General features: G+C 41.7%; 1 protein-coding gene across 3 annotated transcripts in view; it reads left to right on the top strand.

Moving 5' to 3' along the window:
- Nucleotides 1–19237, top strand: part of atp8b1 (ATPase phospholipid transporting 8B1) — a 31814-nt gene extending 12577 nt beyond the window's left edge. For 2 of the 3 annotated variants that reach the window (XM_030743255.1, XM_030743256.1), the window contains exons 2-30: nucleotides 628–812; nucleotides 1563–1660; nucleotides 5168–5281; nucleotides 5382–5480; nucleotides 5831–5892; nucleotides 5986–6058; nucleotides 7214–7284; nucleotides 7758–7840; nucleotides 8325–8483; nucleotides 8613–8701; nucleotides 8846–9036; nucleotides 9193–9277; nucleotides 9679–9802; nucleotides 10705–10748; nucleotides 10906–11062; nucleotides 11145–11333; nucleotides 11853–11965; nucleotides 12049–12213; nucleotides 12356–12467; nucleotides 12561–12636; nucleotides 13440–13572; nucleotides 13706–13834; nucleotides 13945–14101; nucleotides 14184–14407; nucleotides 15443–15526; nucleotides 15837–16082; nucleotides 16194–16332; nucleotides 17310–17440; nucleotides 17751–19237. In XM_030743255.1, the coding sequence (XP_030599115.1) occupies nucleotides 647–812; nucleotides 1563–1660; nucleotides 5168–5281; nucleotides 5382–5480; nucleotides 5831–5892; nucleotides 5986–6058; nucleotides 7214–7284; nucleotides 7758–7840; nucleotides 8325–8483; nucleotides 8613–8701; nucleotides 8846–9036; nucleotides 9193–9277; nucleotides 9679–9802; nucleotides 10705–10748; nucleotides 10906–11062; nucleotides 11145–11333; nucleotides 11853–11965; nucleotides 12049–12213; nucleotides 12356–12467; nucleotides 12561–12636; nucleotides 13440–13572; nucleotides 13706–13834; nucleotides 13945–14101; nucleotides 14184–14407; nucleotides 15443–15526; nucleotides 15837–16082; nucleotides 16194–16332; nucleotides 17310–17440; nucleotides 17751–17987 (3750 nt within the window). In that variant the 5' untranslated portion in view covers nucleotides 628–646 and the 3' untranslated portion in view covers nucleotides 17988–19237. Of the gene's footprint in view, nucleotides 1–627; nucleotides 813–1562; nucleotides 1661–3134; nucleotides 3241–3800; nucleotides 3900–5167; nucleotides 5282–5381; nucleotides 5481–5830; nucleotides 5893–5985; nucleotides 6059–7213; nucleotides 7285–7757; nucleotides 7841–8324; nucleotides 8484–8612; nucleotides 8702–8845; nucleotides 9037–9192; nucleotides 9278–9678; nucleotides 9803–10704; nucleotides 10749–10905; nucleotides 11063–11144; nucleotides 11334–11852; nucleotides 11966–12048; nucleotides 12214–12355; nucleotides 12468–12560; nucleotides 12637–13439; nucleotides 13573–13705; nucleotides 13835–13944; nucleotides 14102–14183; nucleotides 14408–15442; nucleotides 15527–15836; nucleotides 16083–16193; nucleotides 16333–17309; nucleotides 17441–17750 lie in introns of those variants that run through there. The other variant, XM_030743257.1, reaches the window with a different exon arrangement.
- Nucleotides 19238–21380: the final 2143 nt, after the last annotated feature.

Genomic DNA, 21380 nt, shown 5'->3' with positions numbered 1-21380 from the left:
CTGGTTGTGTAGAGTTACTGCATCCTGTGGTGAACTGGGCGCTGTTCTGTCTTTGTGCCGCACTCTGTTTAAGCTCCCTGTTTGCCTTTGTGGGTTTTTGAACTCCTTATTGAGTCCACGGAAAAGATGGATGCTGCATTGTTCATCTCCTCAACCACTGCAGAGCAGAAAGAGAGCTAGAAAACATCATAAAGAAAAGCAAGATTTTTGTCTTTAAATTGTGAGAGAATTTATGTTTGCATGAGTGAGCGTAAGACAGAGTATTAGGAGCAAATCTACGAGGCCCATCAGGCGTGTTGAGTACATATGTTGAGTATGCAGGTGGTTGTTATTACTAGTACTAATAAATTACAGGCTGATGGAGTTAAACTGAATCTTTGGAGCAAAAGTCAGATGATCACCAAAGCTGGGATATCAGTCATTCTTGGCAATGAAGAGAACAATTGTCACTAAAAGTCACAAACATCTGGAGTTGATGCATCAGACGGAAAGAGTCACCAGGCGCATCTTAGAAATCGTAGTTGTTGGATTGACTTCTCAGAGACAATCTAATGATTGCAATGTGAACTCAGTGCTATTTACATTTTGTCTGTATTAATCTGTATTAATCTCTTCTTCCTTTCTCAGCAATAACTGACACGCCGAGATGAGTCGGCCGCACGCTGACTCCCAGGGTTCCCTGGGGCCCAACGATGAGGTCATGCCATACAGTGACGACGAGACGGATGACGAATTAGCGGAAGAAAGCTCTGAAGAGGAAGAAGAAGTTCAGCCAAGACCCCCACAACCCCCAGAGGAGGCAAGACCCCAGGGTGAGTCACTCGAGGTGTACAATGATTTATTTATTTATTTATTAGTCATTTTACAGGCAGTTTTCCAGTTTCATAATAATTGCTGTTAAAGAGTGTTGATCAGATTTTAGTGAAATGAGATTAATTTGTCTTGGATGTGCCATTGGTTGCATTACAGTCAATGTATAAGATGTGTATATATATTAGTGACATTCTGGTTTAAATATATCTCACCCATAAGAATTGATTAAGGTTTAAATTTTGGGGTGTGGCCTCTTTGATTGACAGGCGAGTGCTGAAACGGGTACTTTTAGCCATTAGCTGTCTGCTAGGCCCCACGTCCACTAATTCAAGTGGCTGAACTGCTTTTTGGAGCCTTTTAAAGGCCATTTATAAAGCAAATATTTGCTGCTGTGCAGTTCATTGTACAAACCACATCTTACTGGTCTGTGCTGCAGATTTGCTGAGTACAGTTCCAGTATTTTATTTGTATGTTACTTTGAACCAGTTAGCAAATATCAGTTTTATTTTTGAGTGCCTCCTGCTAACTGCTGCATTAGCAGATAACTTAGCTTCGCTCTCACGTCTGTCTTCAAAAAAAAACATGTCGGCCATCTTTTATATACAGAGCATGGTTTACCCTAGCTTATTCTAAATGTCAAATTATTCCAGAAATGTTCCAAAAAAATTCCAGTTATTAACAGCAGTCTGATTTATTCTGTGGTTCACTGATTTAATTTTTCTAATGGTGTCTTTTTTTTCTGTCCCCAGAGGTCACCTGGAAGGTGAAAGCCAACGACCGAGCCTATCACAAGCTGCCAGAGTTTAAGAAAAAAGTCTTTCTGTGCATCAAGAAGAGCAAATACTCGGTAAGCGGAAATATCAGGGCAGGTCTTTATTTTCCATCAGGGAGCCCGCTGTGAACATGTTTATAAAACAAACTGACACTTTGCTGTTATCTGCTGTTCGGTTATGAATGGAACTGTAGCTCAGTGATCGATCGAGACGATCGAGTTCTTTGATTTTGTACAGTTTTAGTTCATCGGGCAGTGTTACCCTCCTCCCTACAGCTGGTTCAAACTAGAGATTTTAATGTCTGAAGCTTAGTGTTGCCGGCCTTTGTGAAGGCGGAAACCTGATCGTCCAGCTGGGCTAGCCTTTCTTTCACCAACAGGCTCATTAGACTCGGAGGCAGTCGAGCGGATGCCAGGAGATGTTAGGAACAACTTAAAGGGGGGGAGTTCAGCCCAAGGTTAGAAATACTGTTTTCCCTCTGCTCTGTTCATCTGATTGTTTTGGTGTTAGTTGCCCAGATATAGGCATGCCTGCTGTAGCTGTGGTGGAACTAAATGTCATTAAAATCTATAAACCATAAGCTCATTACTCAAATCTACAAACCGTCTTCTGAGCACTTTTATTTATACATGTCTCATTAATTATGTCTTCACAAACTTTGCTTCTGCCTGGATGGTACACCAGGATACCGACAGCTACTTTAATTCTCAAAGACACACAATGTTGCACACCAACGCGTATCTGTATACTTTTGGTCTCGAGCTGATTTTGGCAGGTTTGTCAATGCCAAATCCTGCTACTCCTGATGAAAGTCTGAACTCCTTTTGGTTGCTCAACCTGAGGTCTTGTTTTCTTCCCCCCATTCTCTTGCAGATTTGCTGCTGTTGTAGGTTATTGTCCTGTTGAATGACAGAATTTCAGCCAAGCTTTAGATGGTGGATGGTCTCATTTGACTCTAGAATACTTTGGTAAACAGAGGAGTTCATGGTCATTTCAGGCATTGTCATGGTTTCAGCTTTATGGTCTGTAAACAGTTTTTCAGCCTTTAAAAAGAAGTAGAATATTTAAGACGATAATATCTTTATTTACTAATAATAACTTGAAATCACACAGTGATGCAGGTCTGTATTTGTATAAATTTGAATGAGTGGTCACAATTAACACAAGCCCCCCCAAATTATATTGCCCATAATGCAGCCTCACATCATTCCTGCCATGCATCTTTGTCTTTCTAACCAGATTCATACTTTCTAACTAATGCTTTGTCATAAACTTTTAGTCTTCAAGCCTGGTCTGAGTTTACTTTTGTAGCAGAACTCTGACATTGTGAGCTGCCAAACTAATCTTGTGTAAAATTATTCCTTTTGAAGATGCAGATTTTCTGTAGTCAGGGGCGGATCTACTGGGGTGGCATAGGGTGGCAAATGCCACCCTAAAAGAAAGCCCTGCCACCCCACCTGCCACCCCAGTTAGCAGCAACAAATTAAAAGTTACGGCCAATTTGACATTTACGAGCGTGAATCTCCAATGTCCTACTGCATTGAACGCAGCACGAGATTGCGTCATAGCGGCAAGAGACTGACTTGTTTGGAAAACTGAGTGGCGCGAAGCCAGGGAGCCTGGAGTCGGGAGGAAAGGAGACAGGATGAAAGAGGTAAAAACTGATTATCTATCAAGAAATTAAAGTATAATGAAAGCACAGTGGTAGTAGAGTTGCGATGCTGATTATGAGATGATAAAAATCAGGTTGAAGAGCATTATTTCGCTATATACATCTAACTATACATCTAATGTTAGCTAGGTCTGACGTTAGTTCTGTTGTTGCTTAGTATATTAAGTTACATATTAATAAGAACAGCAAATGACAAAAACTCATATTTTGCTATAAGGTGTATTTAAGAGACATTGCTTAGACTTCTTCAAATGAATATTCATGTTTGCTTAAATATGAATATTTGGGGAAACTTAAGTGTGAAAGTGTGATGAGGTGGGACAGAGTTTTTTACATTTATTGCTCAGGTTAAATTCCAGAATTAAACAAATGAACCTAAAAAATACTCTCCCAGGCTAAAATGTTAGTTTGTGTTAACACAGTCTGATGGTTATAACTAATCAATGATAGTTTCAAATTGATTAGGTTTTTACTAGTTGTTATATGGTATAATTAGTTTAGATGTAATGCGGTGTGAATCGTTCCTCCTCTCATTCTTCTAGACGTATCCAAGTCCAGGTGCATGGTGCCAGTGCAGCCAATGCCAGAGAGTTTCCCTAAGACCCCCAGGAAGGAGCCAGGAGAAGCTTCCACAGTGACTGGTACAGATCTCATCCCTGGATAGCATCGGGGTCTAATGTACATAACAAATGGCTGCAAGTGCAGCGGGAGATGTTTGTTGGTGTACCAAGGGAACTCCAACAGCTAAGTGATACATGTTGGGCCTGTATGCACATAGCATGTCACAATATTATGGATAGGTTGCCTGCAATAGTACATGTGCTTAAAGAGATCGCATCTGAGAACCATCCACAAAGAGCTGTTGAAGCAAGAGGGATATTGGCTCAGATTTATTTTAATTTTGCTGGATCTCTTGTTCTGTTCATAAAGGTTCTGAGTGACTCTAAATTTTTATCAGACATGCTCTTGTTTAAAACTGTTGACTAAACTAATGCTGTTGAACTTATTGAAGCACTTAAAGAGATGCCGGTTCACTCAGTTTTTGGACCCATACCAGGATATTTTTTGAGTTGTTCAGGTTGGTTAAAATAGCAGTTGTTTCACCTGTGAGCAGTGCATCCTGTGAACGAAGTTTTTCATCTCAGGCTCATAAAGACTTATTTGCAGTCTAATATGACAGAAAAGAGACTATCAAGTTTGGCTGTATTCAGGATTGACTTAAAACGCACAATAGCATTAGGCCTAACTGAATTTGTGAAGCGTTTTGCTGAGCAACATGGAAATCACCTCATTCAACTGTTATAGTGTTGTTCTTATTGTTGTTGTTTTTTAATGTCTCTTTTGTATGTATAGTATAAATCTGTTCAAGCTACTGAGGGACAAATCGTGAGAATATGTGTTGTGAGTAAACAATAAAAGCGATGTGCAGTACCTTATTTGAGTGCCATGACCCATTTATTTCAGTACGGACACAGTGTATTAATGCTCACCTTAGTACATCTCTGTCCATAGAGCTTCATGGGTAAGTTTTTCTTTGGATAAACTGTTTGCTTTCCCTCTCACACATCTGCCACTCATCACCTGTGTCTTACCTTAATGCCTTTCCTTTGATAATGCCCCACCTACAGTAGTGTTACCATGCTTCTATCTCCTATTAAGTGAGATCACATTATATGGTCACTTATCAGTAATATGAACTGTTTCACATGAAACCTCAAATGCATATCATCAAACTGGGATAACTGAATAATTCAGAATATATACGTCTGCCATATGTTGCCACCCCTCAAAAATTCCTGCCCCCCTTTCGCCACCCCATAAATATTTTTCTAGATCCGCCCCTGTCTGTAGTTAATGTGAAGCAAAGAAAACACTAAAGCACATCATTGTTTGTCGTTTCTCTTTGCAGGAAAATGCCATTAAGACCTACAAGTACAACGCCCTCACCTTCCTTCCCCTGAACCTGTACGAACAGTTTAAGAGAGCAGCCAATGTCTACTTCCTTGGTCTGCTTATCTTACAGGTATGTCTTAAACAAAAAGAAAACATGTATATCGCCTGTTTTCTGACTTGCGGCCTTGCAAAGAATGGGGATCAGTAAGTACCACCTATTTTTATTAAAGATTATTCCAGAGATTTCTACTCTGCCCTGGTATACCACTCTGATTCCTCTGGTCATCGTACTGGGAATCACTGCCATCAAAGATCTGGTGGATGATCTGGTAAGATTCTTACTTTTTTTGGAAAACATACGAGCTCAATTCTTCTGTGACTGCACGCAGGCTCAAAGGCATTGGCTTACATCAGGAGTTGGTGCGATGATGCAGTAAATGAACATACATAACCTCATCGTTCTTCTTAGAAATGCAACATGCAGTAAAGTTTTAATCAATCTTATCAGTTAAAAAGATCAACTTGTGACATATTTTCTGTTTCCATTGTAGAGGTATGAGGAAATGTTGGTTCAAGTTCACTGGCTGCTGCGACAGCTGCTTTGGCATGTGATTACATATAAATTGCATTATATTTTCTCTGATGGATTGATTCTTAATTTTTTTTTTTGTCCCTTCAGGCACGCCACAGGATGGACCGGGAGATCAACAACAGAAAGTGTGATGTCCTGCTAAATGGCAGGTCAGGACAAAGTTATTTGTTAAGCAACATCAACTTGAAACATCAGTCCCTGTTTATGTGAGAACATCTAAACCAATGGGTTCTCTTCTTCAGGTTTCAAGAGGCCAAGTGGAGGGAAATCCAGGTTGGAGATGTGGTTCGTATCAAGAAAAACGACTTTATCCCGGTATGATAATTCAGCCAGGTTAATTTTTTTACTAACACGTAAGCACTACTTGAAAATGTCACCACCACCCATAACAGCACAAACTTGATAACTGTCAACAACAAGAAGTTCCTGTTATGGCATTTTTATGTTGTGGTTTTCATTGGAGTCAAAAAGGATTATTTGGGATGTTACCCATGTGACAAACATGCAGTTTGAGTTGCATCCACCCACTGCTCATTATACTCAGTTTAAAAGCACCAGTGACAATGAAGGCAGCTCTCTAAGTTTCATGAGATTTCCCAAACCAGTGGCCAGTCACCGTGGCTAAGCCCATCATTTATGCTGTTTGTGGGTGAAAGAAGTAAGTTTGTGTGGTGTTTATATTTAACTGTAGCAAAAAAGTATAGAAGAAAAAACACAGATACTTTAGAGAGACATGCTGAGGTCATTATTTAGTCCTTTACAACTCTAAAACCTGGACTTTGCTGACACAAGACGTGAACAAGTTCAAGGTATTTCAAATGCACCATTTGTGACAAGTTCTTGGAGTCACAAAGTCATTGGAGACTGTTGCCAGCAGCAACCATCAGTGATCAAATACAGCAATTTTGACTTCAGTGGTTTGGGAATGCCTGCAGAATGAGTGGAAGTTGACTTAGGCATCGATTGCTGTGGAACCAACGGCCAACAGCGGTGACTTGAAGGGCTGGCGGCTCGAGCAAGCTAGAACCAATGCCTCAAATCTAAAGACCTGGAAAAGTGTCACTGAGAGAACTTGACAACCCGCAGCACCCACAGCAGCGTTCTGGCTACGTGATCAAGCACCTGGACCAGCTGCCAGCTGGGGCTCAAAAAAGATTTGGTTTACTGTCAGATAAACTACAGTATCATCTGCATAGAAATGTAAAAATATGTTCATTATCAAGCCAAGCTAGAACCAAAGATGAATCCCTGAGGCATTCCACTCGAATACATTTGGATTAAAATCGACTCGTCTGCTGGGTAGTACAAAATCAGTTGAATAAAATTACTCAGCATCACATAATCCATGATTTAAAATATTAGCTGATTTATTGCTATTTTGTTGCGCATTCTGAACAAAAGGGGAACATTTTGAGAAATGGCAAATGTGTCAGGTGTGCACTGACTTACTTTATTCTTTTTACCTTGTAGGCTGACATCCTGCTGTTATCCAGCTCCAACCCAAACAGCCTGTGTTATGTTGAAACAGCTGAGCTTGATGGGTAAGAAAAAGAGAGTACAGCACACACACACACACACACACACACACACACACACACACACCCCAATCACTGTATATTAAGAGTACAAACAATGTATTGGCCCGCTGGAGTAGAGTTCCTTCTTGAGGAAGTTTTTATTTAATCAATCTTTTGCTCAAGCGTTCAGTCAACAAATTACTCACTGATAAGAGGAGAGTAAATTTGAGGAACCTTTTCAAGAGCCACACAGTCTTTGCTTCACTTCACTTTAAGAGGGAACACCTTTAAATCAAACAGAGCATTCATGCAGACGTGGATCAGTGAGATCCTCCAGTGGAAACAGTTCACAGTGAATGGCAACAGAAATGAAATAAAATGAAAAACAAACATGAATATCTTTCTTGGTATTACTTTGTGTTTTTCTTTGCAGTGGGGTTTTACTTGTTTTAATCCTTTTCTCAGGTGTTTGTGTGTATATTGTGTTTCCCTTGCAGAGAAACTAACCTCAAGTTTAAGTTGGGACTTCGAGTGACTGACGAGAGGCTTCAGGAGGAGCGTCAGCTGGCTGAGTTCAACGGTAAGCATGGTTCACAGCTACAAATAAAATGTCACTTTATTCTCTCAAAGTTTTATTTTATTTATTTTTTATTTTATTTTTGGGGGGGGGGGGGGGGGGGGCGTCATGATTCTAGGCAATTCTACATTTTTAAGAGCAACAGTAATCATAACTTCCTGTGACATATCTATGATTTTATATCGAAAAGAAAAGAGAACCTGCAAACTGATGCTGCCACATTGAAGATCATTAGCGTTAGAGTTCTGGATATTTGGTTTGCAACTGGTCTTTTGTTGTTGTTGTTGTTGTTGTTGTTGTTGTTGTTGTTGTTAAAAATCTGTAAAATTTGTCCATATCTTTAAAATTAAATTCTTAAGCCTTAGATTTAATTTAAAAAATTGAGGCTTAAAAAAAACTGTTCAGTGTGAATTTAAATCATTATTAGAAGTCAGGGTGGACCATAAAGTAATTAAAACCCTCTTTCCGCCCTCCTCTCCTTTCGTAGCCCTGATTGAGTGTGAAGAGCCAAACAACCGTCTGGACAAGTTCACAGGGATAATGCAGTGGGACCGGGAGCGCTACCCTCTGGAACTGGACAACATGCTTCTCCGAGGCTGCAAGATGAGAAACACTGACTGGTGCCACGGGCTGGTCATCTTCGCAGGTGTGTTTAAGTAAAACTGCAGCTGCAGTGGAAGAACATGGATGGATGGATACTTTTTTTTTCCTCTTTTTAATCTGACATGACATCAAATTGTGTAAACTGATATTAATGACTGAGTACATCTTGTAGGGGCTGATACTAAAATCATGAAGAATGGCGGCAAAACGAGGTTCAAGAGGACCAAAATCGATGAGCTGATGAACTACATGGTTTACACAGTAAGCTTTAATCAATATTTATTATAGAGCATATTTTCATGTATGTTAATTGGATCCTTGCTGATCACCAGTAACAAGCCACACAAGCAGTACATGATCAGGTGTTTTAAATAAGCACTTGTATCCGTGTTCCTTCTTCCGTAGATCTTCGCGCTGCTCATCTTGGTGGCGGCCGGTCTGGCCATTGGTCACACCTACTGGTACCAGTACGTCGGTGCTAACGCCGGGTATCTGAATGATGGCAAAGATCAGACCCCCGGCTACAGGGGCTTTCTCACCTTCTGGGGATACATCATCGTCCTCAACACCATGGTGCCCATTTCACTTTATGTCAGGTCAGTAAAACGAGATGAAAACTTAATTAAATCAAGTGAATTTGTTTTGCATGCACTGTCGGATATGAAACAGATGGTGTATGTGTTCAGTACATTTAGCAGTTGTCAAAATAAAAGTCTTCTCTCTTTGCTCTTGTTTCTGTGCTTTGTGTGCAGCGTGGAGGTGATCCGCCTGGGCCAGAGTAAGTTCATCAACTGGGACCTGCAGATGTATTTTCCAGAAAAAGACACACCAGCTAAGGTACATTAGCACCATTACCGCGTGCATGCGTGATTCACGGCACACTGCAGGATTTCTTTATTTTCTTAGGCAACAGAAAAATGAACAGATGTTATTTGATTCAGTCACACCTTTCAGCATCTTTATTTGTATGCTCTACTTTATTGAAGCACTTTGTGAATGTTTCCTTTCAGTTAAATTTTCCAGCATTCCAAATGTAATGACCTGTTAAGTGGCCAAGATTATCAAAAGTTATTATTTATGTATCTATTTTTCCCCTGGACACAGTCGCACTAAAGTTGCTTTGACAACATATAAAATCAGAGCGGCCTCTTTAGTTATCTCCCCAATCCAAGCTTTTCTGATCATGTGATTAACAACATGAGCCTCCAAACATGTGACTGAGCTGAGCATGTGTGCAGGCTCGGACCACCACCCTGAACGAGCAGCTCGGGCAGATCCAGTACATCTTCTCCGACAAGACGGGAACGCTGACGCAGAACATCATGCAGTTCAAGAAGTGCAGCATCGCTGGACGCAATTACGGTACTGATGAGTTTTTATTTCAGCAGAAAACGATATCGAGGAACAGCAGTTTTCACGCATGCACAAGAAGCCAAATGTGATGCTGCGCTGTTGGTTTCTGGCTTATAAATATGGACTTTGCCTGGCAGCCTCATCATCCTTTGTCCAATATTTCCACTATCCCTCCTCTCTGCATGTCCATCTTAATCTGGTCTCCTGGACCTGAGCTGTGCCTCTGACATGACTTTAGACATTCTGTGTGTTCGTCGCCACGTTAGGCTGTTAAAAATATGGCTTGGACTATAATGATGTTAGCATGAACTGCCGTGTCTGGGAAGCCATAGAAATATTACAAACAATAGGAAGTCACTTGGGACTTCAATGTTGTGCTCCTAATGGATTTTCATTATACTACTGAGCATTACTGATATGCCCTATTATACTATTTATTATTAAGACTCTTAAAGCTTTTAAGTCTAACCTGATGAAGCTCTCGAGCTGCTGCAGCAATCGTAAAGGTGGCGTGAAGGGAGAAGAGTGCCCCCTGCTGCTCTTCTATAGCAGTGGCGGTCCGGTATGCAGGAACTGAAGGGTTTTTACTGACTGCAGCCACTGAGGTGCACAGTTTGCATTTGAAAATCATTCTGGGAAAAGAAAAGCAGCGCAAACATGCTTTTGTTTGACAGTAACATAAGATAAAGCCTCGGTTCCCCCACTGTGAGCATGAATGTATAAATGACTTTACTCCCTGATCTGTGGGATATCTGAGCTTTCAAAGGTAAAGTTAAATGCACTTTGAAGCAGGAAGTGGGAAAAAAAAAAGACTGCATCCTGTATCAGCGTTGTTAAACTTGTCTTACAGATCTTCAGTTTTGACACTACAAGGTTTCTTTTTTTTTTTTTTTTTCCCCTCCTCCCCACAGGTGATCCAACCACTGCTGAGGGTGTTTCACTGGAACGAGGAAAGGTCGAATATCAGACTGAACCATGACTTTTGCACAAGTAGAAATAAAATAACAAAGCTTTACTGGAACCTTTTTTTTTATTTCAGTGATCTGTTGTAAAAGCAGTCAAAATTGTATCTCAGACATATGAAAATAAATAAATTTTCCATTTCCTGTCAGCTGGTGGACTGGGGCTGGAACCGCTACGCTGATAAGAAGTTCCCGTTCATGGATCATTCCCTGGTCGCTCATGTTCGGTCCAAGAAGGATAAAGACGCCACGGAGTTCTTCAAACTGCTCTCCCTCTGCCACACCGTCATGGCGGAGGACAAAGATGGTAATCTCACGGTCAGGCGCTACAGGCCTTTAGAGCTCGGTGACTGCAGGTGCTGACGTGGGCCTTTGTGCTGTTCTCTCAGGTGAGCTCATATACCAGGCGGCGTCCCCCGATGAAGGCGCCCTGGTCACGGCTGCCAGGAACTTCGGCTACGTGTTTCTGTCTCGCACGCAGGACACCATCACCATCTGGGAGATGGACCAGGAGGCGACCTACGAAATGCTGGCGCTGCTCGACTTCAACTCCGACCGCAAGCGCATGTCTATCATCTGTACGAGCTCACAGCCCGACACAACATGCATAAATACTTTAGTCATATGGTAACCTCTGTATGTGAAAATTCAGAGTTTTAATGAGTTTGATCCCTTTAAGCAGAATAATTTTACTGTTTTTACTGAAGGTGGTTACACAGCCCAGAGCTCAAAGCAGGGACAGAAATATTCGATTAAAGATGTGGGCACTCGTGCTGCATGACCCGGCCACGGACCCACATCTTTCTAAAACTGTCACTACTACACTATAAAGTGGAAGGTCCATAGACTGTATAAAAAGGTTTATTCTGGGCCTGAAAAGGGAAGTCTGTGTCTTTAAATCTGCCTTTTTTTTTTTTTTTTTTGGTGGCCAATCTGAAATGCAAACTCAAACATGGCGACATCACTGTGGAAATGGCTCAAACAAATTGGAGCAATGGATGACAGCAGCCATTCAGACAGATTGGAGCTGCTGCATGAAGTTTTACTTCCTCTGGCTTCATCTTTTGCCGCCTCTGACCCTTCTCTGTGTCTTGCAGTGAAGTTTCCCGATGGCCGTATTCGTCTCTACTGTAAAGGAGCAGACACCGTCATTTACGAGCGTCTCGCCCCCAACTCCAGATATAAGGAGACCACCCAGAGTGCTCTCGATGTGAGCTCACGTTCTTTTATTCTCATTTTTCTCTTGGGAGGAAACAAAGTCTACATTTCTTTTTTTTTTTTTTTTTTTTCCAGGTCTTTGCCAACGAGACTCTGCGGACGCTGTGCTTGTGTTACAAAGACATCAGTGCGGAGGAGTATGAAGCCTGGTCCAGGAAGCACAAAGAGGCCCAGGTGACCCTTAGTGACCGAGACGCTGCCCTCGACCACGTGTACGAGCAGATCGAGAACAACCTGATGGTGAGTGGGAAATGACTGCTCTTCCACATACATGCAGCTATACATCTTTAATAACAAACATGATGAACAGAAAAAAGCTCTTATAAAATTTTAAAAACAACAAAGTCCGGTTACATTTAGTGATCAGTTTTCTTGTGTTTAGCTGATTGGAGCCACGGCTATCGAGGATAAACTGCAGGATGGAGTTCCGGAAACTATCGCCAAGCTGGCCAAGGCGGACATCAAGATCTGGGTCCTGACCGGAGACAAGAAAGGTACCATCACCTCACAGGGAATCAGTAAAGCTACATGCTGAGCTGGATGTTTCTACATAATAAAATGCATCAAAATCTCTTAAATTTTCCCAGAAACGGCAGAGAATATCGGATATTCCTGTTCCCTTCTGACGGATGACATGGACATCCACTACGGAGAGAACGTCAAGTAGGTTCACTACAACACTTAGAAACTCAGGAAAAGGTCCTGAGGCAGCTCGTACCCTGCAGATTAACACCACTAATGTTAAAGAAAAAAAAATCCTTTTTAATATGGAAATAAATTATAGGACAGCGCGTATCAGAAAGCAGCAAAAGCCTGTAATAAATAAGAGCTTTAAAAATGATTTTCTGGTTTACTATACTTAACTGAGGAGCGCTCCTTTCTCTTTATGAAATGTAATCTAGAACCTGGTGCCTGCATCCATATGAACAGAAGTGCTGGGGTCAGATTTTTTGGAGGGGGGGGCAGGTCTGGACTGCTGCTGTTGGAATATGTGCAGAATGTGGTTGGGTTTTGTCTGGCTGATTTTTAGCCAAATAGAGGAAAGACACAAACTCCTTAGTTCCCGTATTCCCAATCATATTCCATCCACAGTTGGAAACATTTGGTGGTAACGACAGCTGTCCCTGCTGGTTCAGCATCAGCTTTTTGTGACATAAAACAAAATTTTCCATCACTTTCCAAAAAACCATCCAAAGTATGAATGATATTAATCTTTATGGCCATCCCCACATCTCCATCCTGTTCTTTTGTTGTTCTCTTCCCAACATTTTGAAACATGTTCACATTAAATTCAAAGTGTTAACATTTTTCAAAAAAATAAATGTAGTTTGCCCCTTTTTACATTAGTTTCAATGAACTTTATGCTTTAAATGAAACTGTTCCACTCACATTTTAAAGTTTTTCATACAATGGTCCCAACTTTGTTGGACTTTGGGGTCATTATCATCTGTGTTGTGTGTCTGCAGTGAGAAGCTAACGAGACGTCAGGCCAGCAGACGAGGTGACCCTCAAGCTTTCCGTCAAGCTAAGAAGAAATCTTCGGAGCCGTTCTTTACCGGGAATAACAAAAACGCCCTCATCATCACCGGAGGATGGCTGGTGAGCTTCATTCAACAACCAGAACTGTTTTAAAATGACGGATTAATTGATAACACTTTAAATATGCAGCCAATGCCTTAGTCTAAAACTAAACTTAGAGTTTGCCGGCTTGGTTTTCATTCTGTTTTCTCAGAACGAGATTCTCTATGAAAAGAAGAAGAAACGCCGCCGGCTGCGGCGTCTGCGTCTGAAAAAGCGTCCTCCTCCCAGCACCCCTCAGGATGGACAGCCGATGGATGACTGGGAGAAAGAGATGAGACAGGTATTAAAAAAAAAAAAAGTTTGATCCTTAAATTCAATCACAGAACTTTTTTTAGTTAAATAAACAAATTGGCTTCATGATATTAAACTCGCCGAAATGTTTTCCCGCAGATTGACTTTGTGAATATGGCCTGTGAGTGCGAGGCGGTCATCTGCTGTCGCGTGACACCGAAACAAAAGGCCAACGTGGTGAGTTTGGTGAAGAAGTACAAGAAGGCCGTGACGCTGTCCATCGGAGACGGAGCCAACGACGTGAATATGATCAAAAGTAAGGACACATGCCGCCTCTGCTCACGCCGAGTCTGTGAGAGTCTGTGGATCTGCTTTAACGCCTCCTCCTGTCCCTCCAGCTGCAGACATCGGTGTTGGGATCAGCGGTCAGGAGGGGATGCAGGCCGTCATGTCCAGCGACTACGCCTTTGCTCAGTTCCGTTACCTGCAGCGCCTCCTGCTGGTGCACGGGCGCTGGTCTTACATCCGGATGTGCAAGTTCCTGCGTTTCTTCTTCTTCAAGAACTTCGCCTTCACTCTGGTCCACTTCTGGTTCTCCTTCTTTAACGGATACTCCGCACAGGTCAGCAGCACTGTGAAGGTCGTCCTGTTAAGCTGCACTGAATGCTGGGAATTTCATGGCACTCATTAGATTAACTTTCTGTGCACTGCTTAAAATTTTGGCCTCATAGCAATTTGTTGCTCATCTTTTCAACCACCAGAAGAAGCTTCTTTGCTGTTATGTACCAGGACTGTGTGTGCATTACCACAGTGAAGAGTGTATAATGTGTATGATGTAGTTGTTGTGTAGAAGTGAATAACCATGAACTGACCTTGTTTTATATGTTTACAATAAGGACAAAGTTGTTTCTACTTCTTCCCCCTCCTGCCATCTTTACACCTTTACACGTGTGCTCCTTTTCATTATTTAACATCTGAACGTCTTGGTTTAAGGTCTAAATGTGAACCTCGTCACTTTCCTGTTACAGGGCACGATGGCAACCAATGGGCCCATCGCACCATAGGCAATATGATTATGATGGTGCAGCTTGAGTTCCTGAACTCACTAAATGATCATGGCTTTGGATTAGGCTGTGAATCCCGGTGCTGGAAAGGGCTTTACTTACTGAACGCACACTCAGCAGCTCAGATTGGAAATTTTTCAGATAACAGTGCAGTTTAAGTCTGGATGAAGGCTCAAGTACAGGCAGATGATGCGTTAAACTCGGCATTGCAGTGTGGGAATGCTGTGTTTACGGAAGCTGTGTGACTGGATCTGGAGTTCAGCAAACTGACCACTGCGGCCTTCTCTGATTGGTCTTTCAAAGAGCTGCACTGAATGTAAAATACAGATATGAACAGCTTCATGTCCATGGCAGACAGTAATTTAGACTCTTGGTTTTTGGGGCATTACTGTTAAAAGCTGTCAGACCAGTTGAGAAAAGGGCCGACCTCTGCTGGGTGACCTACAGGGATTTCTTTCTTTTCTGTAATTAAATGGATGCAGATTTTTACGAGCTTCAAACATACACGCTCTCACGGTGACGACAGCGTCTCGGACAGGTTCTGTGTTAATGCTGAACTCAGAGGTGCTGAATGATTGTTTTCCTGCCTGCAGACTGCCTATGAAGACTGGTTTATCACACTCTACAACCTGGCTTACAGCAGCTTGCCCGTTCTACTTGTTGGACTTCTCGACCAGGTAAAAGCAAACTTTGCTATAGACCACAGAAGAGTGTGATATTGCATTCTGCATAAATATGTAAAAAAATATCAATATTTCAGCTTTTTATCCTCTAAGTTTTGTCTAATTTTGTGGTGAAATAAACAGTACAGCTGACATAAAGACTGATTTCAAAATAAAAGATTTCTGTTGAGTCACTTGTCAGTCTGACTAATGAATATTAAATTTTTGGCGGCCTTGAATATGAAAACCAGTTCTATTCTGTTCTCCATAAACAACAAAACGAAGTCCACCCTGGAGTCAACCGCTTCCTTCTCTTCTCTCATAGGACGTCAACGACAGACTGAGCCTGAAATTCCCGCGACTCTACCTTCCCGGCCAGCAGGGGACGCTGTTCAACTACAAGAACTTCTTCATCAGCTTGTTCCACGGCATCTTTGTATCACTCATCATCTTCTTCATCCCCTACGGGGCCTTCCTGCAAACCATGGGGCAGGACGGAGAAGCCCCCTCAGACTACCAGTCTTTTGCTGTCGTAACCGCGTCATCGCTGGTTTTTATCGTGAACCTGCAGGTTGGTCACACATTTCTGATTAAATGCAGATATTTTCCCTTTTTGACCTTTGCAGTAGCTTTTATGTAAATGACCTGCTCCGTCTCGTCTCCTTCCTGTCGTGTTTGTCAGATCTCTTTGGACACCTCCTACTGGACCTTCGTCAACTGCTTTGCAGTTCTGGGCAGCATAGCCATCTACTTTGGAGTCATGTTTGACATCCACAGTGCAGGGATCCACGTCATCTTCACCTCCATTTTCACCTTCACTGGTTAGCTCACCGCAGTTTTTCACTCAGTAAAGGGCTTCATCTGACTCTGTACTATATTGAAAGTAGACCCCACCTGATACAGTATGTTGGCTGGGCAATATTAGCTATTTTCATCATCAGTAAATAATTATAATTTTTATTTTTCAGACAGTAAATGAAAATGAAAAGTAAAGATGAGACATTAGAAACATGCTTCAACTGTTATGAGTTTTGAAATTGCATAGTTTGTCCACCAGAGGGCTCTCTGCAACTTCCCTGCCTGCAACACTCAGCTCCACAAACACACCAGCTGATCTGAGTCGGTCACAGTGTAAACAAGGAGTCCAAGACTTAACCTGCACTGTCATATTATCTTTGTTAGTGCTCATAAATAACTACACATAATACATTTTGGAGAAATTTGTTTCTGTGTACCTGAAAGGGGGGAGAAATATCGGCCGATATATCGACTTTTTAAATCCCAAACTATTGGTATTATTCTAAAAACCCTGCATGGGGCCGGCTCTAATTAAAAGTCTGCTTTGGCTGAAGTTGCTCTTGAGTGAAGGATTTTTGTGGCCAGTTGAAGCTGCAATAACGGGTAATAACACTTGTTGATATATCAAAAAATGATCACATTAACTTTATCTTATCATTCATTTGAAGTTTTGTGACAGACACTCCTTTAAGCTCTGCCTGTCATCTCTCGAGGAAAGTGACGGCCTCTCGAGCTGCTAAATGCTCCTCAAGTTTCCAGGAAGTCACTGTCTTTATGGCAGAGGCCTGATGGGTGCTGCTTTTTTATTTATTTTTGGGCCACAACTCAAACGTTCATGGACTAAATGTAACAAAGTTGGTTATTTTAATGTGAATGTGTTATTGTAGCTGTAATTTTACCAAATGAGAATCGTGTCCAAGTATTGAAGATGCAAACATCAGACCCCACCCTCCTCACTTTTCTGTTAACATCTCTGTATATGTATATAATGTGTTTGCAGGGGTAGCACCAAATGCTCTGCGTCAGCCGTATCTGTGGTTAACCATCATCCTTACTGTGGGCATCAGCCTGCTGCCGGTCATCTGCATCCAGTTCCTCAGTAAAACAGTCTCTCCCTCTGTGGGAGACAAGGTGAGACCTGAGGCAGGAACAATCCTGCTGGTCATTTCCTGATCGTTTTTATCGATCGAGCTTTATAACACAACGCGTTATCTTACATTATTGGGAGAGCTGTATTATACATCATCCTAACCTGCTATTCTTACATTGCAATTACACAGTATTATTAAGGGTGCAGGCTGTATTAGAGAATATTTAAGAGATTATGGATTGTAATTGCACTATAAGTTGTGTGCTGCATTATTTTTTTTAAATAAAATGATAGTGGTCTTGTTCCTTTGTGCTTCTGATAAATTACCTGCTTATTTCAATCATCTTTCAGGTCCAAAGAAACAGGAAAAAGTACGAGATGGAGCTGAAGGAAGAGGAGGCTAAGAAAAAGCCGTCACCCTTCCAGCGTGGCGGGCGTTCCCGGCGATCCGCATACGCCTTCTCTCACTCCCAAGGCTACGCTGACCTTATTGCGTCTGGGCGGAGCATACGACGGCGCCCACCGGGACGTGCTGGACCCCAGGAGAGCATCAGGGAGCATCCTCGGAGAGAGGCCGAAAACATCTGAAGGGTCGGGTCGGAGCGTGAGACGGAGCTACAGCTGAGGGAGTTGTAAACATTTGAGGGTGCGAGGAGCGCTTGGTTCTTCTTTTAGTTTTGGTCCAAGTTTAAGAAGATCTTTCCCTTTGGGGTATTCTGAGCGTCTCAGAAGGGTAAAAGAAAATGGGCACTCCTGAAGTTTCATCAATGATGCTCTGCTCCAGTCTGTGACCTAGACTCACCGCCTCCAGGTCCATCTCTATGCACAAACTGTTGAAATGCAAAAGCTCACCGAAAACGACTGCCGTTACGGGGTCAGAGGTCATGCAGCATCTGTGTGACTGATAATGTTATTTAACTCAGGAGTTTTAAAATGAGAGCCTTATTTTTAGTCACTTTGTCCCTGCTAAGTCTTTCTGTACTGTAACATTAATATGGTAATTTTGATATCCACAGAACTCTCGATATATTAGTGTTTCGTTAAAGTTTAAGGATAATCCAGTTAATTAATCTGTACTGCATGAAATCAGGCTGCAGCTTCTGTTTAGTTTGATTTCCATCCGTTGATCTACATTAAGCCAGTGGGCTGAAGCTAAACAAGTCAAGATATCAGCTTTTTAATATGTTATTCTACATAATAGTGGGATGTTACCATGCTAGGCAGTGCAGGGTGGTCAGATGTTATAAAGTGTGTCTTAATTTAAAATGAGTTGTGAATGGTGATCTTTTCTCCTCTGCTGCATTAAACTAAGTGCACTTGGTGTTTCAGGGACTTCATCCTTGAACTCTTTAAATACCTCTTTTCTGTGCCTTAGTAGATTTTTTTTTCCTTCAATATTTTGTAGAACATGTTTCATACAGAACGTATTTCTGTCTGACAGGGACAGAAACGGAGCGAGGATGTTCCAGTTTATCTTCATTTGATTTACTCGTTGGTTCTTTACTTCCTGTTTTTGTAAATTCTAAGTTACACGTTCTTTAGGTCCAAACATAAGAATTGTGTGTGAATGTGTTTGTTTCATTGTTTACAATCAACCCAAAGAAATCTTTTTTCCTGTAATCAGGTTTAGAATATTTAGGAGCCAAAACTGATGATAGTTCCTGTTACTGTATCTTTCTCATGCTGGTGTTACTGTTTGCAGATGATGTCTTTTTATTCCTGAGTGAATGGAACAGTCGACCAGGACTGCTGTTAAGCACCAGCAGCAGTTTGGTCTTTGTCATGTGATGGTATTTTATCATGTGGTTGTTAATAAAAGCACATTTAGCAATCTGAAACGGGTCTTTACTTTAGTTTTAGTATCGTCTGCCTCCTGTTCTCTCAGTGCTCCTCTTTTGTGCAGTCTCTATCCCCCAACTGGTAACAGATGATTACCCCCCCTACCCCAACCTGGTTCTGCTGGAAGTGTTCCTGTTCAAAGTGCTTGCTGGGAGTGGGGGGGTGTTACCTTAAAGCACAGTTGTGCCTTTGCCTTAAGACACTGAAAACATGCAGCTGGTATTATCTGAAGGAAACAGCCAAACTGCAGTGATGACAAGAAAAAAATCTACATCCAGAGATTTTCTCTTAAGGGCAGCCGGTCCTCCGCTGAGAGTATGACTGGATGTTGTTACTGGCAGGTGGAGGAACCAGCTTGGGTTACAACAGCAGACTCATGTATGTGACTTAGTGCTTACGGTTATGGGAACTCCTAAATTGTGTGAGCTCAAGTAAAAGTGATATAAAGACAACTGGTGGTTTGTAAATGGATTTTGGCTGAGGTTTGTTTCCCCTCCTTCATACTCATAGCTGTCAGTCAGATGTTGTCATGGGAAATTACAGGTTTCTACAGTTATAAAATATGTAATAAATATTTCATGTAAACCATTTGGTGTGAGTTAATTATGAAATTATTTTTATTACTATTTTAAATTCTGTTAAATGTTACAGTAATGGCATTACTCATGTTTTAGATAAATATGGTCTTAGTTCCCTGTCTAGTATGTGAGTTTTGCTCCCTGTTCCCTCTGGGTTGTCAAAATGTTGGCATTTTTGTAGCATTTCCAGACGTTCTTCATCTTCCACTGATTGTGTTCAAATGATGAATTGAAGGATGTCTTAAGGTGGTCTTAAGCAACAGTTCTCTAGGTCTTCTGGAAGTCTTTTTTTTTTTCTGGACATCAGCTGCTTGTTCACTTGTTTATTTTTCCTCCATTTTTTTTTTTCCACAGCAGCTTTTATCCACAGTAGAGAGACAGGAAACCGGGAAAGGCATGCGGGAAAACTGGCAACAGGCTGGGACTCAAACCTACGCCGCCTGCACTGCAATGCGGCATATGCATGTGGTTGCCGGCTTCACCCCTAAGCCACTGGCTCCTGTTCACTCATTTTAGTCCAGTCCTTGTATCAGACATTTTCAGAAGGGTGCTTTTTTTTTTTTTTTTCTTTTTCAAGCCACTTAACACTGACTGTTCAAGCATAAAACCAGTACTAAGCTCAAAGGATGAACCAGTGTTGCGTCTGCACATGAGAGACGACTTAGCAAAGAACCTTTTTAAAATTGTATCTTTACACACTTTGTTACTAGTGACAAAAAAATGTACAAAACACATCATTTGTTCCCATTTCTTTAGTTGAAAATATGAAAAATGCCAAAGATGACAGTTTGACAGTGTAAAATACTTTTTTTACCCTTTGCGCTCAGCCTGAACTGTATTGTTGCTCATGTAAACATTTTATCCCACCTGTGAAGGTAATATGAAAAGTCTCATGATGCTGCTGATAATTATTTTTGCTTCAGTTTTACAAAACACGAGACATCAGAGGATCAAAACCGGCTACACCTGTTCAGGTTAATTGTTAATAATCTTTACCTTATGGTACACTTGAGATGGTATAGATAAGCGGCTAAGCTGCTAAGCTTATTGTGCTTTTACTCTATTTCAGCTCAGACACTGATCTTTGTGGGGCAACTGAGAAATCAGCCCCTCCCTCTTCTTCCTGTTCTGTAGGAGACACTCCCCTTCAGTTCACAGATGTACAAGTTTACAGATGCGTGTGACCAACACGCTCTGCTCTGTAACTCCAGTCAGTGCACATCAGTAGGTGGAAAAGAGGAAGGAGAGCTCAGTCTTGGTTTCTTCTATGAGAAAGTGAAACTTTCACATTCTCAGAGGGGAAATGGCGCAGCGAGGATTTCAGATGAACCAGGACAAACTCTGCTGTTCAATCTGTTTGGATCTGCTGAAGATCCGGTGACTCTTCCCTGTGGACACAACTACTGTATGAACTGTATTAAAGGCTGTGAGGATGTAAAGAGGAAGAGATGGACTGAGGCTGAGACACAGAAAATAAAGCTAAGAGGAGAGAGGAAACAATAAATCAACACAATGATAAAGTAAATTAATGTGAGGGTCGTGTACACTGGTGTGTCATACTGGG

Source organism: Archocentrus centrarchus, chromosome 12, assembly GCF_007364275.1.
Source record: "Archocentrus centrarchus isolate MPI-CPG fArcCen1 chromosome 12, fArcCen1, whole genome shotgun sequence".
NCBI classification, from domain to species: Eukaryota; Metazoa; Chordata; class Actinopteri; order Cichliformes; family Cichlidae; genus Archocentrus; species Archocentrus centrarchus.
This window is presented reverse-complemented; position numbering and strand designations above follow the sequence as displayed.